Consider the following 14,507-nt stretch of genomic DNA (forward strand, 5'->3'; position numbering starts at 1 on the left):
TCTTGGTGCATGGGAATGCACAAGTCGCCCCCGAAGAAGTACAGAGTCGTGTCGCCCCAGTGTGAACCGACTCTTATGTGATTGTTTTATATTTGAATATGTTTGTTGTTGCAGTTATTCATTACTTTATCCTTGTCCTTTAGGAAACCATCGAGTAAAGGTTCTCAGCCACACCACCGATCGAACAGTAAAGATGCTCAGTCTCTTTCTGTTGGAGCAAAACGAAGTGAGGAAGCTCATCCACCGAATGAAACATTCATTAATGGAAACCACCCAGCAGGATCTCATAGCCCAACAGTCCATCCAAAAAAGAGTAACCAAAGCGGGTCTGGCAACAAAGATCTATCCAACAATTTGCCGCATCTCGTTAGTCCAAAGGAAGCTAAATCTAAGAATGAATTTGATTTTAACACTGATCAAAAAACAACTGATGGACCAGGAAGCAAATATTTGAAATCAAGTTCCCGGTCCCAGCACAATAGACATTCATTTATGGAAGGAAAAACTGGCAGTTTACAACCTGGCGAAAGGCATGCTCGCCATAGCTACATTGACACGATCCCACAGTCCTCAAAGAAGAGCAGTTCCTACATGAACTATTCTAAAAATCATGGTGTCCTTACAGACTCAAAATCAGTGGGAAATCTTAGTGAACCTAGAGGACAGGCATTGGAGCCTAACAGTAGATATTTTCCATCCAGTTGCCATGACTTAAATTCTCCAACTAGCCCTGCTGGTCCTAGGCATGGTGACAGTAGGGCCATGTTAAGTCCCTCTGGAAGGACTAATCGTAAAGAGGGGACCTTAGAGTCTCGAAGGCCTACCACTAGACATTCCAGAACCATGGAGGAGCTGAAACTTCCTGATCAGCTGGATGGTAGTCATTCTCATTCCCATTCGGCTCCACATGAGTCTTTTTCATATGGCCTAGGCTACACTAGTCCTTTCTCCTCACAACAGCGTCCTCACAGGCATTCAATGTATGTGAGTCGAGACCGTGTGCGAGTTAAGGGCAATGACCAAGGACTGAGTGTTGGGCAGGGAATGGCATCAAGGGCAAACAGTCTACAGTTGTTATCTCCTCAGGTACAACATCGAACATTGACAAGATCTGTTGGATCATCTCGGGAAGACTGCACAGAAGACTCTTCTAGGGTGAGTTTAATTTTTAGTTGGGTAGTGTATAAAGTCTTGTCTGTTTGGTTTATCAAAAGTAGAAGGGCAAGGTACCGCTTGTCTTTCAGGCCTAATATGGGCTACAATTTTCACAAAATATGCTAATATATAACACACCATGTAGGAAGCAGTGGTTTTAAATGATAGCATAAGCAACACCAGGGAATTGTATGGCCCCACCTTTTTTAGTTAACAGAAACCTTGAAGAACCAACATTTCTAGGAAGGCATAATCAAGCTTCTTTTACCCATGCAGATTGACACTCACATAAAGAGAATTTGGGAATTTATAAAGTAACCTGTTCATAAGCCATATTGCCTTTTTGTTTCTTACTTAGCTATTTCTCCCAGCATTTTCTAATGATTTTTTCACTCCTTGAATGTGCTACAAAATGTGATGTTATTCAGTCTGTTATGTCATCCTAACTTTGGGAAGTGTGTGAAGCTTTGTCCAAGGCCCTATTACTGATAACCTTTTAGCACTTTCAGTAGTTGTCTTTCTTATATTTTTCAGAATTTTTAGATTTGGGGGTAAATGTCCTAAATGTAGAAACAGTTTTTCTTCATGCTTGAAGAGGGAGTCTGTTCTCATCAGCATAAGGCAGTCTACCTGCTACTCTGTGACTCAATTTTAGATGTTTTCAGTATGTAGATGTGTTGATGAGGATTTTCATTGGTTCCCACCCAACAGAACAACTGTACTTACTGGTACATAGCCAGTGCATCAGAAATGAACGAACCCACATCTAATATATTATGTATATATACTGTATGTTTAAACTTTTTAGCAGTGTGTAAAAAGAGCAAAAGACTCAGAAATACAGAAAAATAATTTAATAATTATGTCCCTTTTAAATTAAAAACATTTTTTATATAAATAGAAAATAATTTAGCTATGATTTAGTTTTGTATACACTAAAGAGCCCCCACATAGCTTGTGCTAGATATTATTGACCTTCAGTCATGTACTGCACCGTTCAGTAATCCTAGCTTTAGGCTTACGATGATGTGGGCATTGCCCCAAATTATACCTTACATGCAACATGAGCCATGTTTTCCTAACCAATCACAACTGAAACAAATGTCTCAACTTGTTTCAATTGATAAAGAAGCATAGTTGTAGGACTCATTCTGCATGACCACTTCATGGCACTCTGCTCTTAGTTCTTTATTTTTTGAGTCATTATGGACTTTACCATTCCTCTTCCTGGTTTACTCAGCAAGATGGTTTTCTGAGAAGTATTCCTGTTTGACCTATAAGGTAGCCCAGTGCTTCCCAGCATTCCCCCCCCCATTACAGCCTTTTTTTTGTCACAGAGTACCACATATAATTATGCACCTTAAAACTTAGTGAATAAAGTGATTGTAAAGTCTTATTTTTTCCTATAAAAATAATAAACATGTTATACTTACCTGCTCTGTTGCAGTGGATTTGCACAGAGCAGCTCCGGTCCTCCTCTTCTTGGGTCCCTCTTCTGTGATCCTGGCTTCTCCCTCCTGTTCAGTGCCCCCACAGCTAGCAGCTTGCTATGGGGGTACCTGAGCTGAGTCACAGCTCCCTTTCTCCCCTGATTGGCTAGCTGACTTTGATTGACAGCAGCAGGAGCCAATGGCGCTGCTTCTGTGTCTCAGCCAATCAGGAAGGAGAATCTCAGTTGGCTGAGACACTCGTGGGCATTGCTGGACAGAGATGGACCTCAGGTAAGTATGAGGGGGGCTGCTGCACACAGAAAGATTTTTATCTTAATGCATAGAATGCGTTAAGATAAAAAAACCTTCTGCCTTTACAACCCCTCACCAGGGACAATACTTACCATGAATAAAGAGTGTCTCGTGCTGGTGGCTGCTGTGTTCAGTTGAAATCCAAAGTCCTCTGCCTCCGTGATCTTCAAATGCCTTCTATGCCCGCCCCATCTGCTCCTTTGTTCCATTCAGTCTTGTACTATGAGTTCCTGTAATGAAAAACAGTCAGTGATTGGTCAGAACTCTGGCAACTGAAATTTAATGTGGATAAGTGCAAGATAATGCACCTGGGGCGTAAAAACCCAAGGGCAGAATATAGAATATTTGACACAGTCCTGACCTCAGTATTTGAGGAAAGGGATTTAGGAGTAATTATTTCAGAAGACTTAAAGGTGGGAAGACAATGTAATAGAGCAGCAGGAAATGCCAGCAGAATGCTTGGATGTATAGGGAGAGGTATAAGCAGTAGAAATAGAGAAGTGCTTATGCCGCTGTACAGAACACTGGTGAGACCTCACTTGGAGTATTGTGCGCAGTACTGGAGGCCATATCTCCAGAAGGATATAGATACTCTAGAGAGAGTCCAGAGAAGAGCTACTAAACTAGTACATGGATTGCAGGAAAAAACTTACCAGGAAAGGTTAAAGGACCTTAACATGTATAGCTTGGAAGAAAGAAGAGACAGAGGGGATATGATAGAAACTTTTAAATACATAAAGGGAATCAACTCGGTAAAGGAGGAGAGCATATTTAAAAGAAGAAAAACTACCACAAGAGGACACAGTTTTAAATTAGAGGGGCAAAGGTTTAAAAGTAATATAAGGAAGTATTACTTTACTGAGAGAGTAGTGGATGCATGGAATAACCTTCCTGCAGAAGTGGTAGCTGCAAATACAGTGAAGGAGTTTAAGCATGCATGGGATAGGCATAAGGCTATCCTTCATATAAGATAGGGCCAGGGACTATTCATAGGATTCAGATATATTGGGCAGACTAGATGGGCCAAATGGTTCTTATCTGCCGACACATTCTATGTTTCTAAGAGAACTTTTCATTCGTTTGCCCATCATTCTTTTGTTTTCTTTTCATTGTGGACACTGGCAGTATTGAGCGGAAAAGGCGGGCATAGTCAGCACTCATAGTAACGTTCACAGCAAAGAAAAAAAGTTTTCATTCCTCCTATACCCTCATAAAGGAGGGGAGTGACAGAACTGTGATTTCAAATTGTGCCAAAATAGCAACCAAAGTAACATTCATAAAAATCCACTTTTTTATTCCAAAGTTTAAAAATATATCATAAAGCCAATATGGAACATATCACATTGAGCCATAGCAACATGTGTTACATAAACAGTGTTGTCATGTTGGAATAGTCTAAACTACATCAATTTATATCAAGACACGAAGGCGTGCTGGATTAACGTGCTTCGCTCACTCTGCTTCCTCAGGTTCCACACTGAATAACAATAACGATATGGCTTTATGAATTCAATCACATGCGTAATAAGACAAAGTGCATATATAATGATAATAACATTGTAATACAGTCAAAAAACACAACATGGAGGTATTGGAAATATTGTTACCTTGGTTCCTATTTTGGCACAATTTAATAAATCAATTCTATCATTCCTCCCCTCTTTTGGGGGTATAGGAGCATGAAAACTTTGTAGTCCAATATGGATCATGCCTCTATAGGTGTATCCTTTTACCTCATCCACAGTATCAGACATATCATTCATATTAAGTACCATCCCTGATGATGTTTTTTTTTTTTATTTGCTTAGAGCAGTTGTAACCCTGTTCTTCTAAAGCACAATATAGCATAGTGTTTGCGTGTAATAATTTGTCCCTCTCTATTCTGTAAAAAACCTGGTGGATCCTGCCTTTTCCTGTGTCCCCCTGTGTGTGCTGAGCACGGTAATCATGGCTGCTGATCCATGATACTGTGGTCAGTTTACTTGCCTCCATCAGTCCGCTCTCTCCCCCCTTTCTGTCAGCTACTACGGACTGCTGGGTCAGATGGACTACAGCAGCAGAAGACCACACCAGGTGCCACTCCTGTCAGCTAAGAACAGGAAACTGAGGCTACAATTTACACAGGCTCACAAAAATTGGACAATAGAAGATTGGAAAAATGTTGCCTGGTCTGATGAGTCTCTATTTCAGCTGCAACATTCAGATGGTAGGGTCAGAAACTGGTGTGAACAACATGAAAGCGTGGATCCATCCTGCCTTTTATTAGCAGTTCAGGCTGGTGGTGGTGATGTAATGGTGTAGGGGATTTTTTTTGGCACGCTTTGGGCCCCTTAGTACCAACTGAGCATTGTTTAAATGCCACGGCATACTTGAGTATTGTTGCTGACCATGACCACGGCCTACCTGAGTATTGTTGCTGACCATGATCACGGCCTACCTGAGTATTGTTTCTGACCATGACCACGGCCTACCTGAGTATTGTTGCTGACCATGACCACGGCCTACCTTAGTATTGTTGCTGACCATGACCACAGCCTACCTGAGTATTGTTCCTGACCATGACCACGACCTACCTGAGTATTGTTGCTGACCATGACCACGGCCTATCTGAGTATTGTTGCTGACCATGACCACGGGCTACCTGAGTATTGTTTCTGACCATGACCATGGCCTACCTTAGTATTGCTGCTGACCATGAACACGGCCTACCTGAGTATTGTTGCTGACTATGACCACAGCCTATCTGAGTATTGTTGCTGACCATGACCACGGCTTACCTGAGTATTGTTGCTGACCATGACCACGGCCTACCTGAGTATTGTTGCTGACCATGACCACGGCCTACCTGAGTATTGTTGCTGACCATGACCACGGCCTACCTGAGTATTGTTGCTGACCATGATCACGGCCTACCTGAGTATTGTTGCTGACCATGACCACGGCCTACCTGAGTATTGTTGCTGACCATGACCACGGCCTACCTGAGTATTGTTGCTGACCATGACCACGGCCTACCTGAGTATTGTTGCTGACCATGACCATGGCCTGCCTGAGTATTGTTGCTGACCATGACCACGGCCTACCTGAGTATTGTTGCTGACCATGACCACGGCCTACCTGAGTATTGTTGCTGACCATGACCATGGCCTACCTGAGTATTGTTGCTGACCATGACCACGGCCTACCTGAGTATTGTTGCTGACCATGACCACGGCATACCTGAGTATTGTTGCTGACCATGACCACGGCCTACCTGAGTATTGTTGCTGACCATGACCACGACCTACCTGAGTATTGTTGCTGACCATGACCACGACCTACCTGAGTATTGTTGCTGATCATGACCATCTCTTTATGACTACAGCATACCTTCTGATGGCTACTTCCAGCAGGATAATGCACCGTGTCACAAAGCTCAAATCATCTCACCACTGGTTTCTTGAACATGGCAATGAGTTCACTGTACTCCAGTGGTCTCCACAGTCACCAGATCTCAATCCAATAGAGCACCTTTGGAATGTGGTAGAATGGGAGATTTGCATCATAGATGTGCAGCCGACAAATCTGCAGAAACTGTGTGATGCTATCAGGTCATAATGGACAAAAATCTCCAACTATTCAGATTGGAGTTTTTCTTTAACAGAAGCACCCTGATGAGTGTTCTCTTTTATAAACCTTTTTAGAATTTTACCAGTCTTATTTTTAGGACAGTTTTCCATTTTTACGTTTTGAAAACAATCACAGGGTTTTTATTTACCGTACATAGAAATAATAAAGTGATTTCAGGTTAAACTGTGCTTCAGCAAAAACACCTCCTGTTATCTGGCATCACTGAATTTAATTTGTGCTCCTGTGGAATTAGGCTATAATGGAGCTTTAGCCTAGTTTTCTCTTATCACGTTTTGTGTGCTCTGCTTCTCTCTGTGCTAAGCTGTGCCCTTCTATATTCATCCTTGCTGCAGTTTCTTAAAACAGAAACAAATGTATTATGGTAATGCGCAGCACTGTCAGTGTTCGGTGTGTGAGGGAGTGGGTGTTTTTGTGTGGGTTGTGCAAATATTTTCAAACTGCTTTTAAAATCTTCTAAGTAGGCTCTCCTTGTATAATGGAATAATTGGGAATTGTGCTGAATGAATATATTCTGTTTAAACGTATAGCATTGTTACCTGTCTTGTTATGTTTTATGTGCTCTTTTTCTATTCTAGATTTGATAGGTTCACATTCCGTTGCCTTGTGGAAACTACACTGAATGAAAAGTTGGGTCTACTTTCTGTTATTAGTTATTGATAACTATAGACAGACCTCGGTACAAAAAAGCAAAATTAACTTGTTAACTATTCTGATAAGAGAACAATGCTGGTGGTTTTCAGTGCAGAACTACGTTGTTGGGCAAAAGCTAGCTGCTGTAAAATAAGAATGCTTTTAGAAATAGAACTGTTAATAATCTATTTTTATCAATTAAGGGTGCGTTTACACTGATCCACTGCAAACATGCAGCAAGAATGCTTATGCGTTTTTCACTGCGATTTTGCCGTGTTTTTACAGCATTGATACTGCGTTCTTACCACGTTTCCATTGCTTTTAATGGGAAGGTGCGTTTTTGGTGCGGTTTTTCAGCTCCCCAAACATGCTCCAAAAATGCTGCAAATGTTTTTTTTCACCACAACACATTCATTGGTTTTAAAGGGAAGCATTTTTAATGCAAAAGCACATGAAAAACTGTGAAAAGCAGCCTTACAAAATAGAAAGTAAATGAAAAGAAGAGAAATCCAAATCAAATCAATATTTGGTGTGACCATCCTTTGCCTTCCAAACAGCTTCAGTTCTTCTAGGCACACTTGCACACAATTTTTGAAGGAACTCGACAGGTAGTTTTTCCAAACATTTTTGGAACCACAGATCTTCTCAAATCCTTCTGTCCCTTCATGTAATCCCAGACACAGATCTGTGGATGTAGGCTGCTCCAAATGCTTCTGTTTTTTCATGTAATCCCAGACACAGATCTTCTGTGGATGTAGGCTGCCCCAAATCCTTCTGTCCCTTCATGTAAGCCCAGACACAGATCTTCTGTGGATGTAGGCTGCCCCAAATCCTTCTGTCCCTTCATGTAATCCCAGACACAGATCTTCTGTGGATGTAGGCTGCCCCAAATCCTTCTGTCCCTTCATGTAAGCCCAGACACAGATCTTCTGTGGATGTAGGCTGCCCCAAATCCTTCTGTCCCTTCATGTAATCCCAGACACAGATCTTCTGTGGATGTAGGCTGCCCCAAATCCTTCTGTCCCTTCATGTAATCCCAGACACAGATCTTCTGTGGATGTAGGCTGCCCCAAATCCTTCTGTCCCTTCATGTAATCCCAGACACAGATCTTCTGTGGATGTAGGCTGCCCCAAATCCTTCTGTTCCTTCATGTAATCCCAGACACAGATCTTCTGTGGATGTAGGCTGCCCCAAATCCTTCTGTCCCTTCAGGTAATCCCAGACACAGATCTTCTGTGGATGTAGGCTGCCCCAAATCCTTCTGTCCCTTCATGTAATCCCAGACACAGATCTTCTGTGGATGTAGGCTGCCCCAAATCCTTCTGTCCCTTCATGTAATCCCAGACACAGATCTTCTGTGGATGTAGGCTGCCCCAAATCCTTCTGTCCCTTCATGTAATCCCAGACACAGATCTTCTGTGGATGTAGGCTGCCTCAAATCCTTCTGTCCCTTCATGTAAGCCCAGACACAGATCTTCTGTGGATGTAGGCTGCCTCAAATCCTTCTGTCCCTTCATGTAATCCCAGACACAGGTCTTCTGTGGATGTAGGCTGCCTCAAATCCTTCTGTCCCTTCATGTAATCCCAGACACAGATCTTCTGTGGATGTAGGCTGCCTCAAATCCTTCTGTCCCTTCATGTAATCCCAGACACAGATCTTCTGTGGATGTAGGCTGCCCCAAATCCTTCTGTCCCTTCATGTAATCCCAGACACAGATCTTCTGTGGATGTAGGCTGCCCCAAATCCTTCTGTTCCTTCATGTAATCCCAGACACAGATCTTCTGTGGATGTAGGCTGCCTCAAATCCTTCTGTCCCTTCATGTAATCCCAGACACAGATCTTCTGTGGATGTAGGCTGCCCCAAATCCTTCTGTCCCTTCATGTAATCCCAGACACAGATCTTCTGTGGATGTAGGCTGCCTCAAATCCTTCTGTCCCTTCATGTAATCCCAGACACAGAGCTTCTGTGGATGTAGGCTGCCTCAAATCCTTCTGTCCCTTCATGTAATCCCAGACACAGATCTTCTGTGGATGTAGGCTGCCTCAAATCCTTCTGTCCCTTCATGTAAGCCCAGACACAGATCTTCTGTGGATGTAGGCTGCCCCAAATCCTTCTGTCTCTTCATGTAATCCCAGACACAGGTCTTCTGTGGCTGGAGGCTGCCCCAAATCCTTCTGTCTCTTCATGTAATCCCAGACACAGATCTAAAAGAGAAAAAGTCCAAAGAATGTCCAAAACGCAAAATGAATGTAACACCAATTGTTGCTGTAAGGGCTGCTCCATGAACACAGTGAAGTCGATGCTGTGGAAGAATGCAAACAAAAAAAGACAGAGCGCCTCTAAGTGCAGCATTTCTTGGTAAGCATAAGACACATAATAATATCAACTCACATGGTGAAAAGTAATAAAGGCTTAGAAACTCCGGTGGTATGTCCGATGGAAGTCCGGGGTCCTGGAGATGAGAGAGCCTTGAGCCGGTCTGGTGGACGGATGGACACAGTGCTGAGGATCGTCCGTCTTCCGGGTTCGGCTGAGCTAGGCACCAAGGACCAAGCTGGAACGCAGCGTACGCTGCGTGACGTCACCTCTACTCTCCAGGACCCCCGGACTTCCATCGGACATACCACCGGAGTTTCTAAGCCTTTATTACTTTTCACCATGTGAGTTGATACTATTATGTGTCTTATGCTTACCAATAAATGCTGCACTTAGAGGCGCTCTGTCTTTTTTAGTTTGTTTTAAGTTAATGACTGTGTTTCAACTTGCATATGAAATTGATGGTTGGTATACCTGGCTAATCATACACCTGACTCTAATCCTACAAAATCGCTGACTTTGTGCAAGTGTAAGAATGATGGTGGTTTGCAGCCAATGGGTAGTCATACCAATATTAATTTGATTTAGATTTTTCTAGGGATGCACCGAATATTCGGCGGCCGAACATTATTCGGCCGAACATAGAAAAAATAGCACTTTCGGTGTTCGGCCGAATAAGTCAAAAGGCCAAATAATTTTGTGCCGAACAATTGGGCTGAACGATAGTCGATATGATATCGACTATCGTTCTGTGGCCGTAGGCGATATTCATATCGCCGCTGGGGGAAGGGACTCGGAGGAGGACAGGAGGACTCACAGACTTCCGTGTTAGGCAGGGGAAGCCGGGACACTTCAGCGGTGAGCATACATACATTACTCACTCGTTCACTGCAGCCCGCCCCACACATTCAGTGAGTCTTACTCTCCTCCCTAGTTTTTTCAATGGCACATTCAGAGAGCCAATCACGCCGTGATTAGCTGCACAGCGAACCAATCACGCGTGCCTGCACACCTGATTGGTTCCGCTGTGCCGCTACTCACGGCGTGATTGGCTTCCTGAATGTGCCATTGAAAAAACTAGGGAGGAGAGTAAGACTCACTGAATGTGTGGGGCGGGCTGCAGTGCACGAGTGAGTAATGTATGTATGCGGCTGTGCTCCTTTCCAGGCTCCTACTAGTCCACCTCCAGCCTCCTACTACCACCACTACGAGAGACTGTCTGTCACTGTATAATCTGATCAAGTCCACACTAACACTGACTGACTGTCACTGAGTAATTTATGTTACCATATTAACCCTGACCTGCCCAGTGCCCTGTATCTGCAATTAAAATTTACAAGGCTGCCTGCATGCTTCCTGATTTCCATTCCCGGCATCCTTCCCAATCCCTACAGTGTCACTAACATTAACCCTATGGTACAAGGCTGCAGAGTGCACTGAATCCCATTCCCTACAGTAACATTTAGGGAGAGAGAGAGACATGAGAGGACAAGAGAGAGAGAGAGAGAGAGAGACACGAGAGGACAAGAGAGAGGACAAAAAATTGGCAAAATAAATAAATGGAAAAAATGCGAAACACCGCGTTCGGCCTTCGGCCAAGCATTTCATCATTATTCGGCTTCGGCTTCGGCCAAGAATTTCATTTCGGTGCATCCCTAGATTTTTCTTCTGTTCACTCACTTTGCATTTTGTAAACTGATAAATAAACAATTAAAATATATTTTTTAATAGCATTCCTAAAGCATTTCTTCACACCCGCTTATAATATCTGCACAGTACTGTTTCTGATTAGCCATACTCTAAGCCCCCCACCACATTAAAGCTCCCTGTAGCTGGGCCCATTCAGAACTTTCCTGACTGATACATTAACACATGTGCATTAATGCTTATGTGTGTTAACAAACACCTTGGACCCTAACATGCGTAGGTCATTGTGAGACATACCTTCGGAACCAAAATAAAAAAACTTCCGCACCTATGTGCTGATGTTACATCATCTTGGACTAGCCAATAAAGATGACCAAAGAATCTGAAGCTGCAAGAAGACTGAGTGAAAGTTTTGACACCAGCAAGGGACAGAGGGAAGGTGGATAAAGCTACGCTAAAATCAACCGAAATTGTAGTCGCTGACTGACTGACCATCAAGGCTCCTTGTGGAGGAATGAGAACACAGGACGTACTATCCTGTGCTTTTAAAGTCCCAGCATTTAATGCAACTGAGGCACTTGAGTTAATCTTGATTTTGGCAAAAATGTAGGAAGGCCATATCAATATCTTAGTTTGATAAGAAAACCTTGCATTTTCCTGTAATTTTTCTGAATGCAACGTTTACATAATTTGGCCACCCCCATAAATTTTCCTCAAAATATAATCAGAAAAATGTGACCTTTATGCAACATAACAGAATGGTAAAGCTTAAAGTACATGTTGGCTCCTACCTGTTAAAACAACCCATTCAGTTTAAAATAGAAATGCAAAGCAAACACTTGTGTGTATATATACAAAAAAAAAACGTTTTTTTCTTTTTTTTAATAAGTGATCACATAACCTCTGTTCTCAGCTGCATAAAAGGCTTAGAGAGGATGGGGGTGGAAACTGCAGGGGGCTGTGTCTGCAAGAGGCAGAGAAAGAGCAGAACGCTGTTCCGGGGAGGCTTGTCATCACACGTCTAATCATTGGAGAACAGGCAGACGGTTCTCCCAGCACAGCCAGAAAACTGACCACACTTGGATAGGTGTGCTCTCATGCCAAGTGTGGTCAGTTTGTAATAGGAAAGCAGAGGAACTGGCAGGATCACCAGATATTTCACACAAAGGAAACAATGCAAAAAAAAAATAGGATACATTTTAACACAAGTACATGGTACAGCAGACACATATCCAGAATATAGAAGGTTGAGGTAACAAACACTTTAAAGTGAATCGATGTGTTTTACCTTAGGAGAGCATTATTCCCCTGTAAAATCTACTTTTCAACACATCCAGAGCGAAAAAAAAATTAAGTAAATTGTTAGTGTAAAATTAAGATAAGATTAAGTTGGGATGATGTGGGCTTAAATTAGCAGAACGTCCACATTTTTACAGGTTTGTGATCACTAAAAATTAGAATGGCATTGCATTCACTTATGTGAGCATTTGATGCTGGTGCAATAAACAGAGATGTCATACAGGTCATCCAGCATCATTGTTGTGACCTGGGCATTAATCAGGCGGTATTATTGTTTTTTATTTATTATATTGTTTTAGGATATACAGTAGATATATAGTTATATGAAAAGATAAGTACACCCCGAACTTGTTGACTTTTTCACCATATTTGATCAGGCAAACATTAGACATTTATCCAAGAAGTAAGAGGAGGGTTTTATGGACTTTATCCATTCCCCATGTACACGATACACCTATAATAAACGTTACACAATTTATTACATTATGATAAAAGCAGCATCACATACAGTAATAATTTAAACACAGGGCACAAATTGCACCTTGCTAAATTGTTGGGGTTGGTTCCCACAACAAGATCTAAATGATAGTAGTAATGATGCCGCAGAGAGACAAGTGTCAGTATGTACTACCTAGGGGAAACAGCCTGCAAAAAGTACAATCCTCTACATGTTTCACAAACACGACCACTTCATCAGGAGAGGTGGACAATTAAAACAATATAACTGACTTTATGGGTATAACAATTTGAACATGCGGTTATAACAGGAACTTACCCACAGCGGAGGAGTGCCAGCAAGAAGGCCAACCCAGGACCCAACACAAACTCCTAGGGGCGAGTGTGAGGGCAAACATATATTAGAAGGCCAATTATAAATGCAAAAGTGTGCTGAAGAAAATATATGGAACACAAAAAAATAAAACAAGGATGAGAATTTAACCACTTGCCGACCTTATACTTTATATATACGTTGGCAGAGTGGCTCTCCCAGGCAGTCACGTATCGGTACGTCATTTGCCTGGGAAGAGCTAGAGGGCGAGCGCGTGCTGCCGGGCGGCGCGATCCCGCCCCTGCACGTCAGCGGGGAAGCTGGTGCGTGTGTTAGACGGCTCCGATTGCCGCCTGACGCACTCAATCTCTCCCCGCTGACAGAGAAGGACGGATGGCTGATGTAAACACAGCCTGCAATGATCAGAGAGAGCATGCGATCCTGCTATATAGGATCGCATGTCTCTGTGATCATTTCAAAAGCCCAACCCCCCCCATAGTTAGAATCACTCCCCTAGACTTACATTTATCCCCTTGATCACCAACAGGGTTAACCCCTTCCCTGCCAGTTTCATTAGTACAGTGATAGTGCATATTTTTAGCACTGATTACTGTAGTAATATCACTGGTACCCTCAAAAGTGTCAAAAATGTCAGTTAGGGGTCCGATCTGTCCGCCGCAATGTCGCAGTCCCGCAAAAAAATGCAGATCACTGCCATTAATAGTAAAAAAATAAATAAATAAAAATAACATAAATCTTTCCCGTAGTTAGTAAACGCGATAACTTTTGCGCAAATCAATCAAAATATGCTTATTGTGATTTTTTTTTACCAAAAATATGTAGCAGAAAACAAATTGGCCTAAAATGTTAAAAAAATTAGATTTTTACATTTTTTTTTTTCGGGAATGTTATATAGCAGAATGTGAAAAATATTGGGTTTTTTTTTTTCAAAATTGTCACTCTTTTTTTGTTTATAGCGCAAAAAATAAAAATCGCACAGGTGATCAAATACCACCAAAAGAAAGCTCTGTTTGTGGGAAAAAAAAGTACATCCATTTTATTTGGGTACAACGTCGCACGACTGCGCAATTGTCGGATCTAATGCAGATCTGAATCGCAAACTAGGGCCTGGTCATTAAGGGGGAAAATCCTCCAGTCTGAACGTAGTTAAAGGATAAATGGGTATACAGTAAAACCTTGGTTTGAGAGTAACTTGGTTTAAGAGCGCTTTGCAAGACAAGCAAAATTTTCAAATAAATTTTGACTTGATATACAAGCGATGTCTTGATATACAAGTAGCCTCAAGTCACAGCTGA

General features: G+C 42.3%; 1 protein-coding gene across 4 annotated transcripts in view; it reads left to right on the top strand.

Annotated features, from left to right (window-relative positions):
- The window catches only part of CDKL5 (cyclin dependent kinase like 5), a 543,213-nt gene that overhangs the window by 472,793 nt on the left and 55,913 nt on the right, over positions 1-14,507 (top strand). For all 4 annotated transcript variants that reach the window (XM_082245786.1, XM_082245789.1, XM_082245787.1 and 1 more), the window contains exon 13: positions 144-1,155. In XM_082245786.1, the coding sequence (XP_082101912.1) occupies positions 144-1,155 (1,012 nt within the window). The remainder of the gene's footprint in view (positions 1-143; positions 1,156-14,507) is intronic.

The sequence above is a fragment of the Pelophylax lessonae genome (genome assembly GCF_965119305.1).
Source record: "Pelophylax lessonae genome assembly, chromosome: 2".
NCBI classification, from domain to species: Eukaryota; Metazoa; Chordata; class Amphibia; order Anura; family Ranidae; genus Pelophylax; species Pelophylax lessonae.